General features: G+C 41.1%; 1 protein-coding gene across 1 annotated transcript in view; it reads left to right on the top strand.

Moving 5' to 3' along the window:
- FANCM (FA complementation group M) overlaps positions 1-16,446 on the top strand; it is an 811,954-nt gene that overhangs the window by 426,327 nt on the left and 369,181 nt on the right. The window contains exon 8 of the mRNA XM_053697678.1: positions 12,890-12,988. Coding sequence (XP_053553653.1) covers positions 12,890-12,988 — 99 coding nt within the window. The remainder of the gene's footprint in view (positions 1-12,889; positions 12,989-16,446) is intronic.

The raw sequence follows: 16,446 nt of genomic DNA, 5'->3' as shown, positions 1-16,446 counted from the left end.
TACGGCTTGAGGTCAAGGGATCCGCAGGCAGTTCTGATAGATGCTTTGGCGGTTCCTTGGAACTTCAGTCTAGCTTACCTGTTTCCTACGTTCGCTCTCCTTCCACAAGTTATTGCTCAGATCAAGTAGGAGAGGATGTCTGTAATTCTCATAGCCCCGGCGTGGCCTCGCAGGATCTGGTATGCAGACCTAGTGGAAATGTCATCTTTTCCACCTTGAAGACTCCCTCTGAGGAAGGACCTTCTACTTCAGGGCCCCTTCCTTCATCCAAATCTCGTTTCTCTGAAACTGACTGCTTGAAGATTAAACGCTTAATTTTATCTAAGTGTGGATTTTCTGAGCCGGTCATTGAGACCTTGATTCAGGCTCGTAAGCCTGTGACTCGTAGGATCTACCACAAGATTTGGCGTGAATCCAAAGGATACTCTTGGAATAGAATCAGGATTCCTAGGATTTTGTCCTTTCTCCAGGACGGTCTGGAGAAGGTTTTGTCGGCAAGTACTCTGAAGGGTCAGATCTTGGTCAAGAATATTAATCAGGAAATAGTTGTTCCTTCCTTGTGTCCTAACCCTTCTCATCAGGAACGTTTGTTGCATAACCTAGATGTTGTGCGAGCTCTAAAATTCTATCTTCAGGCGACTAAGGACTTTCATCAGTCTTCTGCATTGTTTGTTTGCTTTTCTGGGAAATGCAGGGGTCAGAAAGCTACTGCTACTTCTCTTTCTCTTTGGCTAAGGAGTATTATTCGTTTGGTCTATGAGAACGCTGGACAGCAGCCTCCTGAGAAAATCACATCTCATTCCACAAGGGCTGTTTCTTCTTCCTGGGCCTTCAAAAATGAAGCTTCTGTGCAAGGCTGCAACTTGGTCATCTTTGCACACTTTTTCCAAATTCTATAAATTTGATACTTTTGCCTGGGCTGAGGCTTCTTTTGGGAGAAAGGTTCTTCAAGCAGTGGTGCCTTCTGTTTAGGTTCCTGTCTTGTCCCTCCCTTATCATCTGTGTCCTCTAGCTTGGGTATTAATTCCACACAGTAATTATGATGATCCGTGGACTCACTGTGTCATTAGAAAGAAAATTAAATTTAAGCTTACCTGATAAATTAATTTCTTTCTTGACATGGTGAGTCCATGGCCCGCCCTGTATTTTCAAACAGTTACTTTTTTATATAAACCTCAGGCACCTCTGCACCTTGTGTTACTTCCTTTCTCTCTTTTCCCTTTGGTCGACTTTAAAAACACAGTGTACCACACACACTTTGTTTTCACATCCTCTTTTATTGCCTGCTTTATATCTTCCCATAATTGCACTCAAAACAGGCCATCAAAAAGGCCAAGATACCTCCACAACCCCCTTGTTTGAAAGCCCTGAACCCCTCTTTAAAATAAAGCTCCCATTTAAATTTTAATAGCAATGTAATCACCTAGCATAAATAAATGTGCATTTATTTGATCACATCAAAGTTATATAACTATACCTAAATATTCTTAATTATATAAAGATAATCCCTTCTTTTTGACACCCGAGTTTAGAAAGAAAGAAAAGAAAAAAACAATTGTTTACAATCTTGTGAAAAATTTTAACAAAAAATGTACATTTATATATATATATATATATATATATATATATATATATATATATATATACACACACACACAGTCCTGGCCAAAAGTTTTGAGAATGACACAAATATTAACTTTCACAGTCGACTGCCTCAGTTTTTATGATGGCAATTTGCATATACTCCAGAATGTTATGAAGAGTGATCAGATTAATTGCAATTCCCTCTTTGCCATGAAAATGAACTTAATCCCCCAAAAAACATTTCCACTGCATTTCAGCCCTGCCACAAAAGGACCAGCTGACATCATGTCAGTTATTCTCCCGTTAACACAGGTGTCAGTGTTGACGAGGACAAGGCTGGAGACCACTCTGTCATGTTGATTGAGTTAGAATTACAGACTGGAAGCTTTAAAAGGAGGGTGGTGCCTGAAATCATTGTTCTTCTGTTAACTATTGTTACCTGCAAGGAAACACATGTAGTCATCATTGCTTTGCACAAATAGGGATTAATAGGCAAGGATATTGCTGCTACTAAGATTGCACCTAAATCAACCATTTTTCGGGTCATCAAGAACTTCAAGGAGAGAGGTTCAATTGGTGGTTAAAGAAAGAAGATGTGCATTTGATTCTTCTGAGAAAGGGGTTTTCAGAATATAATAAGGCACAGGGTTTGTCAGAGGAATGTATATGGAGTATGGTTTGTTTTTCATAAACCTTCCATTATTAGTCATAGGCATGTGTCTTTTGCCTCCCTTTATAAATCTACAATATACTATTTTTTTCCTATTTTTTAACCTCTGCTGCTATGTTTCTGTACTGGTTTTGCTGTCTGCTGCTTTTTTGCTTGTGGATGATTGGTAAGTATAATTTATTATAGATTTTAGACACTCCATGTTATGGGCACTTTGTAAAGTTTGTATATATATTTGCTAATATACAGTATATGGCCCATGAGGCAGAATCCTTTACACTATTCCCTTGCTGTTTTGTGCACGTCAGCTTTTTTAGCTTGCTGAGTTTGAATTTCATGTGTCGGCCTTTAGGTTTACACGTGTCACAGTTGCTCATGTCGGGTTAATGCATGTCCCTTTTTCTTCTTAAACGGGAAGAGTCCCTAGCTGCATTCATTACTTTTGGGAATTCAGAACCTGGCCACCAGGAGGAGCCAAAGGCTTAAATACCTCCCCCACTTCCCTCATCCCCCAGTCATTCTTTGCCTTTCGTCACAGGAGGTTAGCAGAGAAGTGTCGGAAGATACGGTTTAGTCTCTTATGGAGGGTAGTACTCTTTGGAATGGGACTGGAGTTTTAAGTAGTCCTGTCAGCCTCTCAGTGAGAGCATGGATGAAAGTTAGAGTCCGGAGATGCAGGGAGAGTCTTTCTGCGAAATGATCCTGACTCATATTAACAGCTCCATAGGCAATCAGCGTTGATGAGTTTCGCTGCCTGCTTTTTTCACTCAAGTCCATGTCAGAAGTGAAGCTACTATCTGTCACACTTGAAGGGCCATGTTCCTGTTCCACGGCGTAGATTCCGGTAAGATCGTTTCATTTTACTTTCAATATGAGAATGTAATGTAAATGAAGAAGTCAGGGTCTCAGTGGGACTCCTTTTATCTTTATGGAATCAAGGGTTAATATCTCCTGAGGGGGGTTATTGAACAGGGGGGTCCCAATTGCCCTTACGCTTTCTCCGGAAGGCGGCTTGTTTCCTCCAGAAGTTATGGCACTGTTCCGCATGGCCATATCTATGGCGTTGGCGCATTTAAATCTTCCAGGAAGATACTATCCGTGCTTTGTTAACCAGGGCTCGTCAGGCGCGAGATCGTCTGGATCAGATCTGCCCTCTGGGGAAGCGGCTTCCTCTGAGGCTTCAGGGGTCCAACCCTTTGGGCCAGGGTCATCAGTTGCCCCGGCGGAGGTAAGTCTTGCCTTTCGTTATAGACTGGTGTGCCTTCATGTCCTGCTGAGGCATGTGTTGGCAGTGCTGGAGGATCCTAGTCCTAACGGATCGATGGATCCTTGATCTTCCGTTCCAGACGGCATGCAGAGTTAGATGAATGGGGATGAGGTGAATCTCCTTGTCGTCTCCATTTTTTCTTTTTTTGGGTATCTTATTCCAGTTCTGAGCTTTGGAAGAATTGGGTCTCTGGTCCTGTTAGTGTGTCCATTCTTCTTGGGCGTTCACCTGTGGGTGCTGCCCTTATTTTCTTTGATCCGATCCCCAAGGCAGTAAACTGTGCGATCTGCGTTCTTTTCGCAGAAACTAAAGGCTCTCTGCAGAAAGAACAGCAGTGGCAGTTAAAATTATTTTTTTGCCTGCACTTTTAATTTCTACCTGCGGATGTCACTTTCCTGTTCTATTTCAATATAAATATTTGCTACGTTCCTCTCTTTGGTGTGTGTGTATATATCTATATATATTATATATATATATATATATATATATATATATATATATATATATATATATATATATAAAGTGTGTGTAGAGATCACAGAAGCTGAAACTTTACCAAATAAGTAAATTGGATATGCACAGTATTGGAAAAATGGGGTTGTGGACCCTTACCAAGCCTTTTTCAGAATACTGTGAATATCCCTTTAACTCATTTGGTAAAAGGATCAGCCTTTGGGCGTGTATTATATTTGTTCTTCCAGTGTGTTTGTGTGTGTGTGTATATATATATATATATATATATATACAGTGTGTGGGAATGTACAGCAGACATCAGTGAGGCTGTACATGAACCTTTCCTCATGCACACCGAGTAAGGGCAAGAAACACAGCAACACCAGCTCCTTAGAGACACTGCAGAAAATTTTTCACTAAAAATTCTCATCCCAGAAAATGAAAAAAGTTCTGCCTCTGGGGATCTGGTTAGAAGGTATTTTATTTCATTTTTAAAAGCTCATCTCTGTTTATGTTTTTTCCTTTGGAAAACATTTTCTTCTCTGGGATTTGATACCAGCGATTTTGTGGTCGCTTTAGCACTTCCGCGGAAGTTAAATAAAGGGTGTTAGGAAATTATGTCTATCGTTTATTTTGTCTATCCCTACTAGGGCTTTCACTTTTCTGTGGCCTTGGACAGTTCTGGGTTGCCTTATGTATCAGGCTGGTCCTGGTCGGGCACTAGTTTTTCTGTTCTTTGAGGTCTTTATCAACCACGTGGTGCCCGTTATGACTGATTGGCCCGGTTGAGGTGTAGAGTTTGTTTTCTTGTTTTTCTTGATTTTACATGTTATAGGAGGCCTTTTGTTCCTAGTCGTCAGTCTGGTCCTCGTTTATTATACTTTGGGTGGGGCATCAGAGGGGATTGTGCTTAGTCCTTGGGATCAGGAGCTAGATTTTTTCTCCTCCCCAATAGGCTTGGTGGTTCAGATGACTCCTTGGAATTCCGTGGTACCAAGTTTAGGTGGTGTTTACTCGTTTCCTCTATTGGACTGTACTTTTTGAATCTGTTCCTTGGCGACGGTACCTCTTCCTTAAGAGGTCGAGTTTGCTTGTGCCTTTTTCGCCTTCCTGTGGCTGGTTTTCTAGTCATCTGTTTTGGAAGCTCTGGTCTTTTGGCCTTTTCCCCCCCTTACAGTATCTCATCTGCTCCCATACTTTTGGAGTTCTGGAGATTGTGTTGTCTCTTTTCCTGCGGTTGCCCCTGCTTAGCCGTTCCGGTTTAATCTTTCACTCGCCAGGAGTTTGGTATGCTCGTTCATCATCTTTTCCTCGAGCGGTCGGGGTTTCTGGGAGGTTGATCCCGAGAGGATCTTTGGAGACTATTTCTCTTCTCAAACTAGATTTTCTAGGTTTTGAGCTCTGTTCTCTTGTAAGTTTACCTTAGTCTTTAGACTTAGTGTTATCCCTCGAGCCTTTAGGGGTTAAGCTCTCTGTCTCTGGGATACTTACATGAACGTTCAGTGTCCAAGGACCCATGGATGTGGCTGTGATTGCATCATTACCTATGGTGCAAGGTCTTCTCCAGGTGGGGTAACCCGATGGTTCCTTAGGGGTTATAAGTTGGAAGCCGGTTCCGGGTGTCCGTTTTTTTTAAACTTATCCTTGTCCTTGAATGGACATTTTGGGTTTTCTGTGTCCAGACCCCTTAGTTTGGATCTGGACGGCCCAGTTTTCCGATTCGGAACGTCCTCTTGTCCCTTCTGGCGTATTATTCTTTCTCTTTGCAGAGATTTGGAAATTTCTAATGGGCCTGCTGTGGTGGCTGGATGGTCCTTATCAATCGGTATTGGCCTTTTGACATCTGTCTACAGCTTTACGCTCCATGCCAGTGAGCAGGTGAGCTGTTATGTTTGCGCCCCCCCTTTTTGGGTAGGATTGGGCATTCCACAGTTCCACCTGGTGCCCCAGAGGTCTTTTTCTTCCTCTGTTCGGTGGGGTCCTTCCTGCCTTGTGTGCAGGATGTCATGTGCAGGGTTGGATTTTCTGGTGTCATGCCATTACTGTAGTTTAAGTATAGAGTCTCCTTTTTGGGAGCGTGCCTTCTCTTCGGGAAGGGAGCTATGTCCGGGGTCTGGAACCTGAGCTCGTTCTTGGAGGGGTCTGGATCCCCTCTTTTTTCCTTCCTGAGGGTCTTTGTGGTTCGGGGAACTTTTAATTCCCTTGTCCTTTCAGACATTGCCAGTCGCCTTGGTGCTGGGTCCATTGCCTCGGAGTGGGAGTCAGGGATCTGACTGCTCTGTTAAGCCTTGACCGCGTATCATCAATAGATCTTGTGAGCCTTCCTTAGGTGGGAGGCTTTGCAGTATTTCCTTCCATTAGCAGATAGCCTTTTCTCTTCTGGTTTTGGGTACTATCCATACTTCACTGTTTTTTTCTGGGGAGGGAGTTGCTCTGCTCTTCTTCTGAGTTTGTTCTCTGCGAGGAGCCTAGTGCAGCTTACTAGCTTTTGATTAGCTAGTGTTGGCGGTTTGCGTCCGCTTAGACATATTTTGCAGAGGGAAGCATGTGGCTTCATCTGGAGCATAATAAGATATAGCGGCTCCCGGGGGTGGTTTTTATCCCTTGGTCGCTCTATCCTGAGTGCGGGTTTGCAGTCTGTGTTAGGGAGGGGGGTCTCCCTTTGTCCTTCTAGGTTTCCAGGGTTGGGGCGTTACATTGTTTCCTGGGAATCCATGCAGAAAGGGGTCTGGGATTTTCCTCCCTTCATTCTGCTCGGTCAGTAAGGTTCGTTCTTTAGGCGGCTGTTTTATCCTGTTATGCTTGGGGTTCTTTATTGTCCTAAGTTGTTTGTCTGGTGTTCCTTTGGGGCTCTCTTATCTGAGTCCTTCTTTTTCTTCCCTTCAGGGAGAATGTGGAGGCTCTCCTTACCTCGGGTCGGGGGTGAGTTTAAGTGTGGGCTTGATGCCTGTGGGACTTTGTCTTCTCGGAGGCCTTTGTGACCGGTTGAGTCTAGGATTCTGGGCGGTCTCTAGCAAGGGCCTTGCTAGTTTTAACTGATGGGCAGTTACTCGGTCCTTCCATTTTGTCCTTCTGCTTCTGTTGAGGCAGCTTTTTGTCAGGTGTTTGTGTGATTTCAGGCTGTGGTGCCCTCAGAATGGGCTGCCTCTTGTACCCGCACGTTTTGCATTCAGTGTCCTCTATAGCTTGGGTGTTGTTTTCCCAAAAGTAATGAATGCAACAGTGGACTCTCCCCATTTAAGAAGAGAAACTTAGATTATGCTCACCTGATAATTTTCTTTTCTTCTGACGGGGAGAGTCCACAGCTCCCTGCCCGCGTTTTTTCTGTGGGGTGGCCGTAAATTTAGTTTTTATTGTTCTGGCACCTTTTTCACCCTGATATTTTTCCTACTGTTCCTTTTTCCCTCGGCAGAATGACTGGGGGATGAGGGAATTGGGGGAGGTATTTAAGCATTTGGCTGGGGTGTATTTACCGCCTCCTGGTGGTGAGGTTCTGAATTCCCAAAAGTAATGAATGCAGCTGTGGACTCTCCCCGTCAGAAGAAAAGAAAATTATCAGGTAAGCATCATTTTTTTTAATACGTTTTTTAGTCTTTCTATAGTATTTTTGTGTACTGGCCAATTTACGCACTTTGGGTAAGCACACGTTCATCTTCGGCTATGCGCATGTCGTGTTTTTGGCACTCTAAAAATTAATTTTAGCAGGGGGTTTTTTGCACTTCTTATTTCTTTCTGATGAGCATTATCTCCCTTTGGGTGTTATATTTATGTCTAATGCTTTGTTTTGCAGTTCGGTTTAGCACGCATTGTACCTGTGATTTTATTTAAAAAGATACTTGGGGGGGCAAGTTATTTTCATTCCTTAAAGGGACAGTCAACACTGGAGATAACAGAATCCGATATTTAAAAATAAAAAACAAAGATCCGCCTGCACCTTACCCCTTTTGTCTTACCTACTACCTTCTCCTAGTAATCATCGTCGATAGGGCTGCAACTAACGATTATTTTCATGATCGATTAATCGGCCGATTATTTTTTCGATTAATCGACTAATCGGATAAAAAGAGAATCAATAATAGTTTTCTATGTTTTAAATACAATCCACATAATGAGTGTTACAAATATAAACTTCAGACTAAAACTTTACATTAACACAACTGTTTCTTCAATTTTTAAGCAGCAGAGCACAGTTTTATAATTAAACAAAACCACAAACTGTTTGAAAAGAGGTAGAACTAGAAAGAGTTAGACTATCACTGTTAATAACATTCTGTTATTCACTCTTTCAGAAACTTTGCATTGAAATGCAAACATCTCAACATGTCCACAGGCTTCTGGCTAGGTTGGTTCTCTGCAGCTGTATTTCCTGAAGCAGAGAAAAGGCTGTTGAGGTGTATAAGTAGGGTTTTGCCAATTTCACCAAAGTGGGATATTTATCTTTGTTAGCTCTTCACCAATGCTAAGTGTTTTTTCTACCTTGGCAAGGGGCCTCTCAATAAAGTAACCCTTGACTTCATTCTAACATAAAAATATCTATATGCAATGGTAAATAAGCAGCTATAAGGTTAGGGGAAATATCTAGTCCGCTATAAAAATAACGAATATATACTTATAAAGGTTGAATCTGGATCATATTATCACAATTTATTAAAAATATATAAAAAACAAAATCAAAAAGCGCTATGGACTGTATATCAATAACAGGACAAAGCCTTACACATTTATTTATACAGTACATATAATCAGCAATAGCAAGCAATACGCTAATAATTGTGCAAACAGATAATAGTGCACATCAATTTAAATAACTCCCATCAATCTAGGGGCAAGGCTTGGCACTATATCATGAAAAGCATAGTTCCAAATCACCAGATTTAATATAAACAATCCAAATGATGACTATTATATCTGGGTTGCACATAAGCCAGGGGTAGTTGTAAACGTATACTGTCCTGAAAAAGTGAAAAGTAGACGTCTGAAGACGTCCTTTAGGCTAAGGACATAACCATAAAACACAATACCATGTGCAGGAGTTCATTGGAGTGAAGCAGCTGGTGTTGTGCACAGACCAACTAACTGCAAACCAACTAATCGATTAATCGATTATGAGATTCGTTGACAACTATTTTCATAATCGATTATCATCGATTATGACGATTAGTTGTTGCAGCTCTAATCGTCGATAACTTCTATAATATGATGTAAAAATGGCAGCCTAACTCCCCCCACCGTTACGTAGCTACCGTCTTCTTCAAATGATCAGCCAATCAGAATCCAATCCTCGGTCAGAAATTCCAAGAGCGTGCAATTTCTGACCGAGGATTGGATTCTGATTGGCTGATACCATCCCCTGTTGCAGGAACAGGGGATGGGATTTTATTCAAATCTCTTCATTGTAACAAAGAAAGAAGGTACTTTTAGACCAACACTGGATATGAAAGCTCTGAACAAGTTTGTAGGGATTCCATCTTTCAAAATAGAAACTATTCGGACTATTGTGCCTTTTGTTCAGCAAGGTCAGTTTATGTCCACAATAGATTTAAAGGATGCTTACCTTCATATTCCAAGTCACAAAGAACATTTCCAGTTTCTATGGTTTGCCTTTCTGGACAGGCATTATTAGTTTGTTGCTCTACCATTTGGTAAGGCTACAGCTCCAAGAATATTCACAAAGGTTCTTTGTGCCCTTTTGTCTGTGACCAGGTCTCAGGGTATTGCAGTGTTTCCATACCTGGATGACATCTTGGTTCAAGCTCCATCTTTTCCTTTAGCAGAATCTTACAACAACCAACTCTTTTTTTCTTCAACAGCATGGTTTATAATCCAGGGGCTTTCTTTTGCTCATCGTACCGGGACTGTGATCACTACATATGCAAGTGTCTCAGGTTGGGGAGCTGTTTGGGGGGTCTGAGATCACAGGGAGTTTTGTGATCCTTCGGAAGCGAGGTTACCAATCAGTGTTCTAGAACTACGGGCAATTTTCAGGGTTCTTCAAGCTTGACCTCTGTTGAAAAGCGTCTCATCTCCTTTTTCAGACAGACAGTGTCACAGAAGTAGCTTATGTCAACTATCAGGGGGGAACTCACAGTTCCCTAGCAATGATGGAGGTGTCTCGAAATCTCTCTTGGACAGAAACCAATTCTTGTCTAATCTCTGTGATTCATATTCCAGGGGTTAACAACTGGGAGACAGACTCTACATCCAGGGGAGTGGTCTCTTTACCAGCATGTGTTCAATCAAATTGTGGATCTTTGGGGTCTCCCAGAGATAGATATAATGTCCTCTTGTTTGAACAAGAAACTTCCCAGATAGTTTGTGACACCCAGGGATCCTCAAGCAGAGGTAAGTGGATGCTCTAGTAGTTCCTTAGTCTTTTTAGCTTGCTTATCTGTTAACTCCACTTGTGCTTCTTCCCATAATGATTTCCAAGATAAGCCTAAAGAAGTAATCAGTAATCGTGATTGCCACAGCATGGCCTCGCAGAATTTGGTATGCGGTCAGATCTTCTGTATCAAGGTTCGTTTTTCCATCCGGATCTCAAGTCTCTGAATTCTGCATAGACAAATATTTGCAATACAATGTGTTGTACTGAAGAGTTCAGTGACTTTAAATGTGTGTCATTGGAAGCCTCCGTTGCCTTAAGTCAGTTTAAGTTTCTGTCTTCTTTTAGACCAAGAAATACAGGGAGTGCAGAATTATTAGGCAAATGAGTATTTTGACCACATCATCCTCTTTATGCATGTTGTCTTACTCCAAGCTGTATAGGCTCGAAAGCCTACTACCAATTAAGCATATTAGGTGATGTGCATCTCTGTAATGAGAAGGAGTGTGGTCTAATGACATCAACACCCTATATCAGGTGTGCATAATTATTAGGCAACTTCCTTTCCTTTGGCAAAATGGGTCAAAAGAAGGACTTGACAGGCTCAGAAAAGTCAAAAATAGTGAGATATCTTGCAGAGGGATGCAGCACTCTTAAATTGCAAAGCTTCTGAAGCGTGATCATCGAACAATCAAGCGTTTCATTCAAAATAGTCAACAGGGTCGCAAGAAGCGTGTGGAAAAACCAAGGCTCAAAATAACTGCCCATGAACTGAGAAAAGTCAAGCGTGCAGCTGCCAAGATGCCACTTGCCACCAGTTTGGCCATATTTCAGAGCTGCAACATCACTGGAGTGCCCAAAAGCACAAGGTGTGCAATACTCAGAGACATGGCCAAGGTAAGAAAGGCTGAAAGACGACCACCACTGAACAAGACACACAAGCTGAAACGTCAAGACTGGGCCAAGAAATATCTCAAGACTGATTTTTCTAAGGTTTTATGGACTGATGAAATGAGAGTGAGTCTTGATGGGCCAGATGGATGGGCCCGTGGCTGGATTGGTAAAGGGCAGAGAGCTCCAGTCCGACTCAGACGCCAGCAAGGTGGAGGTGGTGTACTGGTTTGGGCTGGTATCATCAAAGATGAGCTTGTGGGGCCTTTTCGGGTTGAGGATGGAGTCAAACTCAACTCCCAGTCCTACTGCCAGTTTCTGGAAGACACCTTCTTCAAGCAGTGGTACAGGAAGAAGTCTGCATCCTTCAAGAAAATCATGATTTTCATGCAGGACAATGCTCCATCACACGCGTCCAAGTACTCCACAGCGTGGCTGGCAAGAAGGGGTATAAAAGAAGAAAATCTAATGACATGGCCTCCTTGTTCACCTGATCTGAACCCCATTGAGAACCTGTGGTCCATCATCAAATGTGAGATTTACAAGGAGGGAAAACAGTACACCTCTCTGAACAGTGTCTGGGAGGCTGTGGTTGCTGCTGCACGCAATGTTGATGGTGAACAGATCAAAACACTGACAGAATCCATGGATGGCAGGCTTTTGAGTGTCCTTGCAAAGAAAGGTGGCTATATTGGTCACTGATTTGTTTTTGTTTTGTTTTTGAATGTCAGAAATGTATATTTGTGAATGTTGAGATGTTATATTGGTTTTTGTTAAGTTGCCTAATAATTATGCACAGTAATAGTCACCTGCACACACAGATATCCCCCTAAAATAGCTATAACTAAAAACAAACTAAAAACTACTTCCAAAACTATTCAGCTTTGGTATTAATGAGTTTTTTGGGTTCATTGAGAACATGGTTGTTGTTCAATAATAAAATTAATCCTCAAAAATACAACTTGCCTAATAATTCTGCACTCCCTGTATGACTACTGATTGTTGAAGCGAGGAAAAATCTACCATCATCTATTGCAATACTCATTTTCAAAGTTCTAAACTGCTTCTGAATGCAGCAGCATCACAAAGAACTGTGCATTGCTTCTTGATATAGATTTCCATGGCTGAGCATCTGTACATAACATAAGCCTCACGAGAACATGCACGATTCCAGCTGGAGTGATGTAAAGCACTCCGCCACTGAACTCTGGAGCAGTGGAAACATTTTTTCAGGAGTAATCAATCATGTTTCACTATCTGGCAGTCTTTATTTATTAAGCTGCAAGAGCAGCTTCGGAGCCCTAATAATTCTCAATCCGATCAGGGTTTTTGAAAGCTCCACTAGCGCGAGTGAGCAGGAGTGTGCATTGTACAAGCAGAGGATTTGTGCAATGTTAAATGCGGGCAGTGTGGATGCTGTCCACTCGCCTTGTGGCTGGGCTGACAAGGTTCTTGATAGCAAATGTGTGCAATTGATTGCATGTTGGTTGTGAATCCATTCATTTTGTGAGACCATTAATACCTTATATTAATACACTGTTTATGCCTATAAACGCTCAGGTTTTGTTATAACTAATCATTTTTCTTTTTATTATTAGTTTTTTGCAACTGATTCTTTTGTTCATATACCTGTTTTATTAAACTATTTTTAGTGTCAATATAGTATAAAATTAACTTAATGTCTGCCTTTGTTCCCTTTTAGGATCTGATGTCAAGAAACCTTTTATTTATAGCCATCCAAAGCTAAAAAAGTTAGAAGAAGTTGTTGTGGAGCATTTTAAATCCTGGGAGAAAAATAGTTGTAAGTATTTTTGTATTCTTTTTCTTTTTGTTTTTATTTTTGATAATACAGTACCTTTAAAAGGAGTGTCCCTTTTCTGTCAAGGTTGATCCTAAAACTAGGACTGTGTGTAGACAATATTTGGTTCTGGTTCTATTACAACAAAGCATGGAGTGATTGCTGTTGGAATGTCAGATACATTAACATTATTTACTAAATGACAGTAGAAGAGTACAATATTAAATGTTTAAAATTAAGATTTTACATGTTGTTAAAAAAAGAAAAAAAACATTTTCTAAAAGGAAATAAATCAGGGAAAATGGGAGACTATAAAAAAGTTCTGACAAATAAGGGATGCTAGGTTTGTCAAATTAGTGGTCTTATGTTCCACTCTGTATTGTATGGGACAAAAGTGAAAACCTGAGCATGTAACCTGTCATATGCAAGAGAGAAAATATGCAATTGGTAACTTATGGAAGGTAGAAGTATATCAACAATTTACAGAAACTGCTTAACCCCATTATACATACATAAAGAGAAAAAGTCTACCAAGAACTAACAAGTGGCTTGTTCTATTGCGAGTTACCCCCTAGGAGCAGACTCTTAGCGCAATTGTGCTTTTCACAGAGGAGAACTTTCCTGAAGTATATCAGTCTGATTCCTACAAATAAAGTCAGTCCAGCCTGAAATACCAGACAATCCTTCTTTGAACAAGAGAAATGGCAACCCCAGACGATTATTTTTGCTTTCTGTGGGCCTTGTCAATGAGGTGCAGCTATATCCCCCTCTAAGCACGTTGGGCAAGGATTCCACATCTGGTTTCCCCATCACCCTTAGGGAGACTTCCCCAGGGTTATAATACAAAAGCATACAGAAAAAAAAGAAGCGCTCTACCAGGTACGAACAACAGCTCTGTAGTTTGTTCTATTGTGAGTTACCACCTAGAAGCAGCTTCTTTTAGCCCATTTGTGCTTTTCCCAGAGGAGAACTTCCCTGACGTATATTAGGCTGATCCCACCTTGTAGGGTCAGGCCAGCTCCAAAATACCAGGCAAGCCTCCTCTAAACAAGGACGTCAGTAAGGTGCAGTCATATCCCTCCAAGCACATAGGGCAAGGAGTCCACGTCTGGTTTCCCCCATCACCTTTAGATAACCCCAGTATAGTTTACATTTTACTATATTATTGTTATCTTATGTAGAGAAGAGGTGTATAGCCTGCAAAAATATTTATAGGATAAGTGTATAGTAAGTAAACCTACACAATGACAAACCACTTCTTATGTCTGTTATTGTAAATCACTCAGCCCTAAAATATCTGTTTTCTGTTATGTTTGAATATCTTAAACTTTGCATCACATGTGCTTGGGAAGAAATGTAGCAGTCAGTGATCTATGTTTACAAATTTAGGATTGTGTTCAGTAGCACCTCTAGCACCTCACGTAACATTATCACTGTTGAGTTTATTAAACTGCATCTTTTTTAAATTGCATTTTTACAAGCTCACCATCAGTGGCTGTATAGTAATCCATTCAGGTTTTGTAAGTTACAAATTAAAGTTAATATAAAGTATTTTTTTCCTGTGCTGCATGCTTTTTTATACCCAACAAATTTTTCAATCCATGCAGCTAGAAAAGCAATTGTCTGTAACACAGACTTGTCCGGTGTTTTGTAATACGTTGAGATGAAAGGTTTAAATCCTCGGTGGGTGGGAAGACGCGGGAGGCTAAATGACATACATTATGTACCTGCTGTGTTGTGTAACGTGTTCCCATTGTATTCCGATATGTGTAGCCAATATGTGTTATTTTGTTCCTATTTATAAAACGGTAGAATTTAGACCTGTCCCTCCTTTCAGTGGCACTGATTCATTGTTCTGATAAAAAAGCTATGAACAATGTTTGTAGAATACATAAATGCAGTAAATGTGTATGTCAAAAATATTTAATTCAAGGTCATTTTAATTAAAGGGCAAGTAAACCCACAAAATAATGTTATATAATTCTGCACATAGTGCAGAATTATATAACATCAGCTTAGCGGAGACTTTGTACCTTAAAAGATTTCAGTGAAAAAATGCTACAAAATTTACTTTCACAGTATGCCGCTCCTGACTCTACTGAGCTGCTCTGTTTGTTTTCCCTAAGCTATCGGGCACGCTGTCTATTCACAGCCGGCCCGATCGCTCCATTAAACTCAATGTAACTCGCTCCTGCTACCAGATGAGAGCGGGAACGAGTTACATTGAGTTTAATGGCGCGATCGGGCTGGCTGTGAATAGACAGCGTGCCCGATGCGCTTAGGGGAAACAAACAGACCCGCTCAGTAGAGCGGCGTACTGCAAAAGTAAATATTTTAGCATTTTTTCACTGAAATCTGTTAAGGTACAAAGTTTGCGCTAATCTGATGTTATATTATTCTGCACTATGTGCAGAATTATATAACATTATTTTGTTGGTTTACTGGCTTATTATTATTTTTTTTGTGGTAGTTTGAAAAGCAAAATATTTTTTTCCTACTTTATATTGCACTGAATTTTTTATCATTTATTTATATTTCTTCCTTAGGATATGTATTAAAATCACCATGACGGGCAACCTAAAATGTTTTATTAAATACACTATTTCTCCAACATAGGTGTGTCCGGTCCACGGCGTCATCCTTACTTGTGGGATATTCTCCTCCCCAACAGGAAATGGCAAAGAGCCCAGCAAAGCTGGTCACATGATCCCTCCTAGGCTCCGCCTTCCCCAGTCATTCTCTTTGCCGTTGTACAGGCAACATCTCCACGGAGATGGCTTAGAGTTTTTTGGTGTTTAAATGTAGTTTTTATTCTTCAATCAAGAGTTTGTTATTTTAAAATAGTGCTGGTATGTACTATTTACTCTGAAACAGGAAAGAGATGAAGATTTCTGTTTGTAAGAGGAAAATGATTTTAGCAACCGTTACTAAAAACAGAATTTATGTTTACCTGATAAATTACTTTCTCCAACGGTGTGTCCGGTCCACGGCGTCATCCTTACTTGTGGGATATTCTCTTCCCCAACAGGAAATGGCAAAGAGCCCAGCAAAGCTGGTCACATGATCCCTCCTAGGCTCCGCCTACCCCAGTCATTCGACCGACGTTAAGGAGGAATATTTGCATAGGAGAAACCATATGAAACCGTGGTGACTGTAGTTAAAGAAAATAAATTATCAGACCTGATTAAAAAACCAGGGCGGGCCGTGGACCGGACACACGGTTGGAGAAAGTAATTTATCAGGTAAACATAAATTCTGTTTCTCCAACATAGGTGTGTCCGGTCCACGGCGTCATCCTTACTTGCGGGATATTCTCTTCCCCAACAGGAAATGGCAAAGAGCCCAGCAAAGCTGGTCACATGATCCCTCCTAGGCTCCGCCTACCCCAGTCATTCTCTTTGCCGTTGTACAGGCAACATCTCCACGGAGATGGCTTAGAGTTTTTTAGTGTTTAACTGTAG

The sequence above is a fragment of the Bombina bombina genome, chromosome 1 (genome assembly GCF_027579735.1).
Source record: "Bombina bombina isolate aBomBom1 chromosome 1, aBomBom1.pri, whole genome shotgun sequence".
NCBI lineage: Eukaryota > Metazoa > Chordata > Amphibia > Anura > Bombinatoridae > Bombina > Bombina bombina.
The sequence above is the reverse complement of the archived record's forward strand: the minus strand, read 5'-3'. Positions and strand labels throughout refer to the sequence as shown.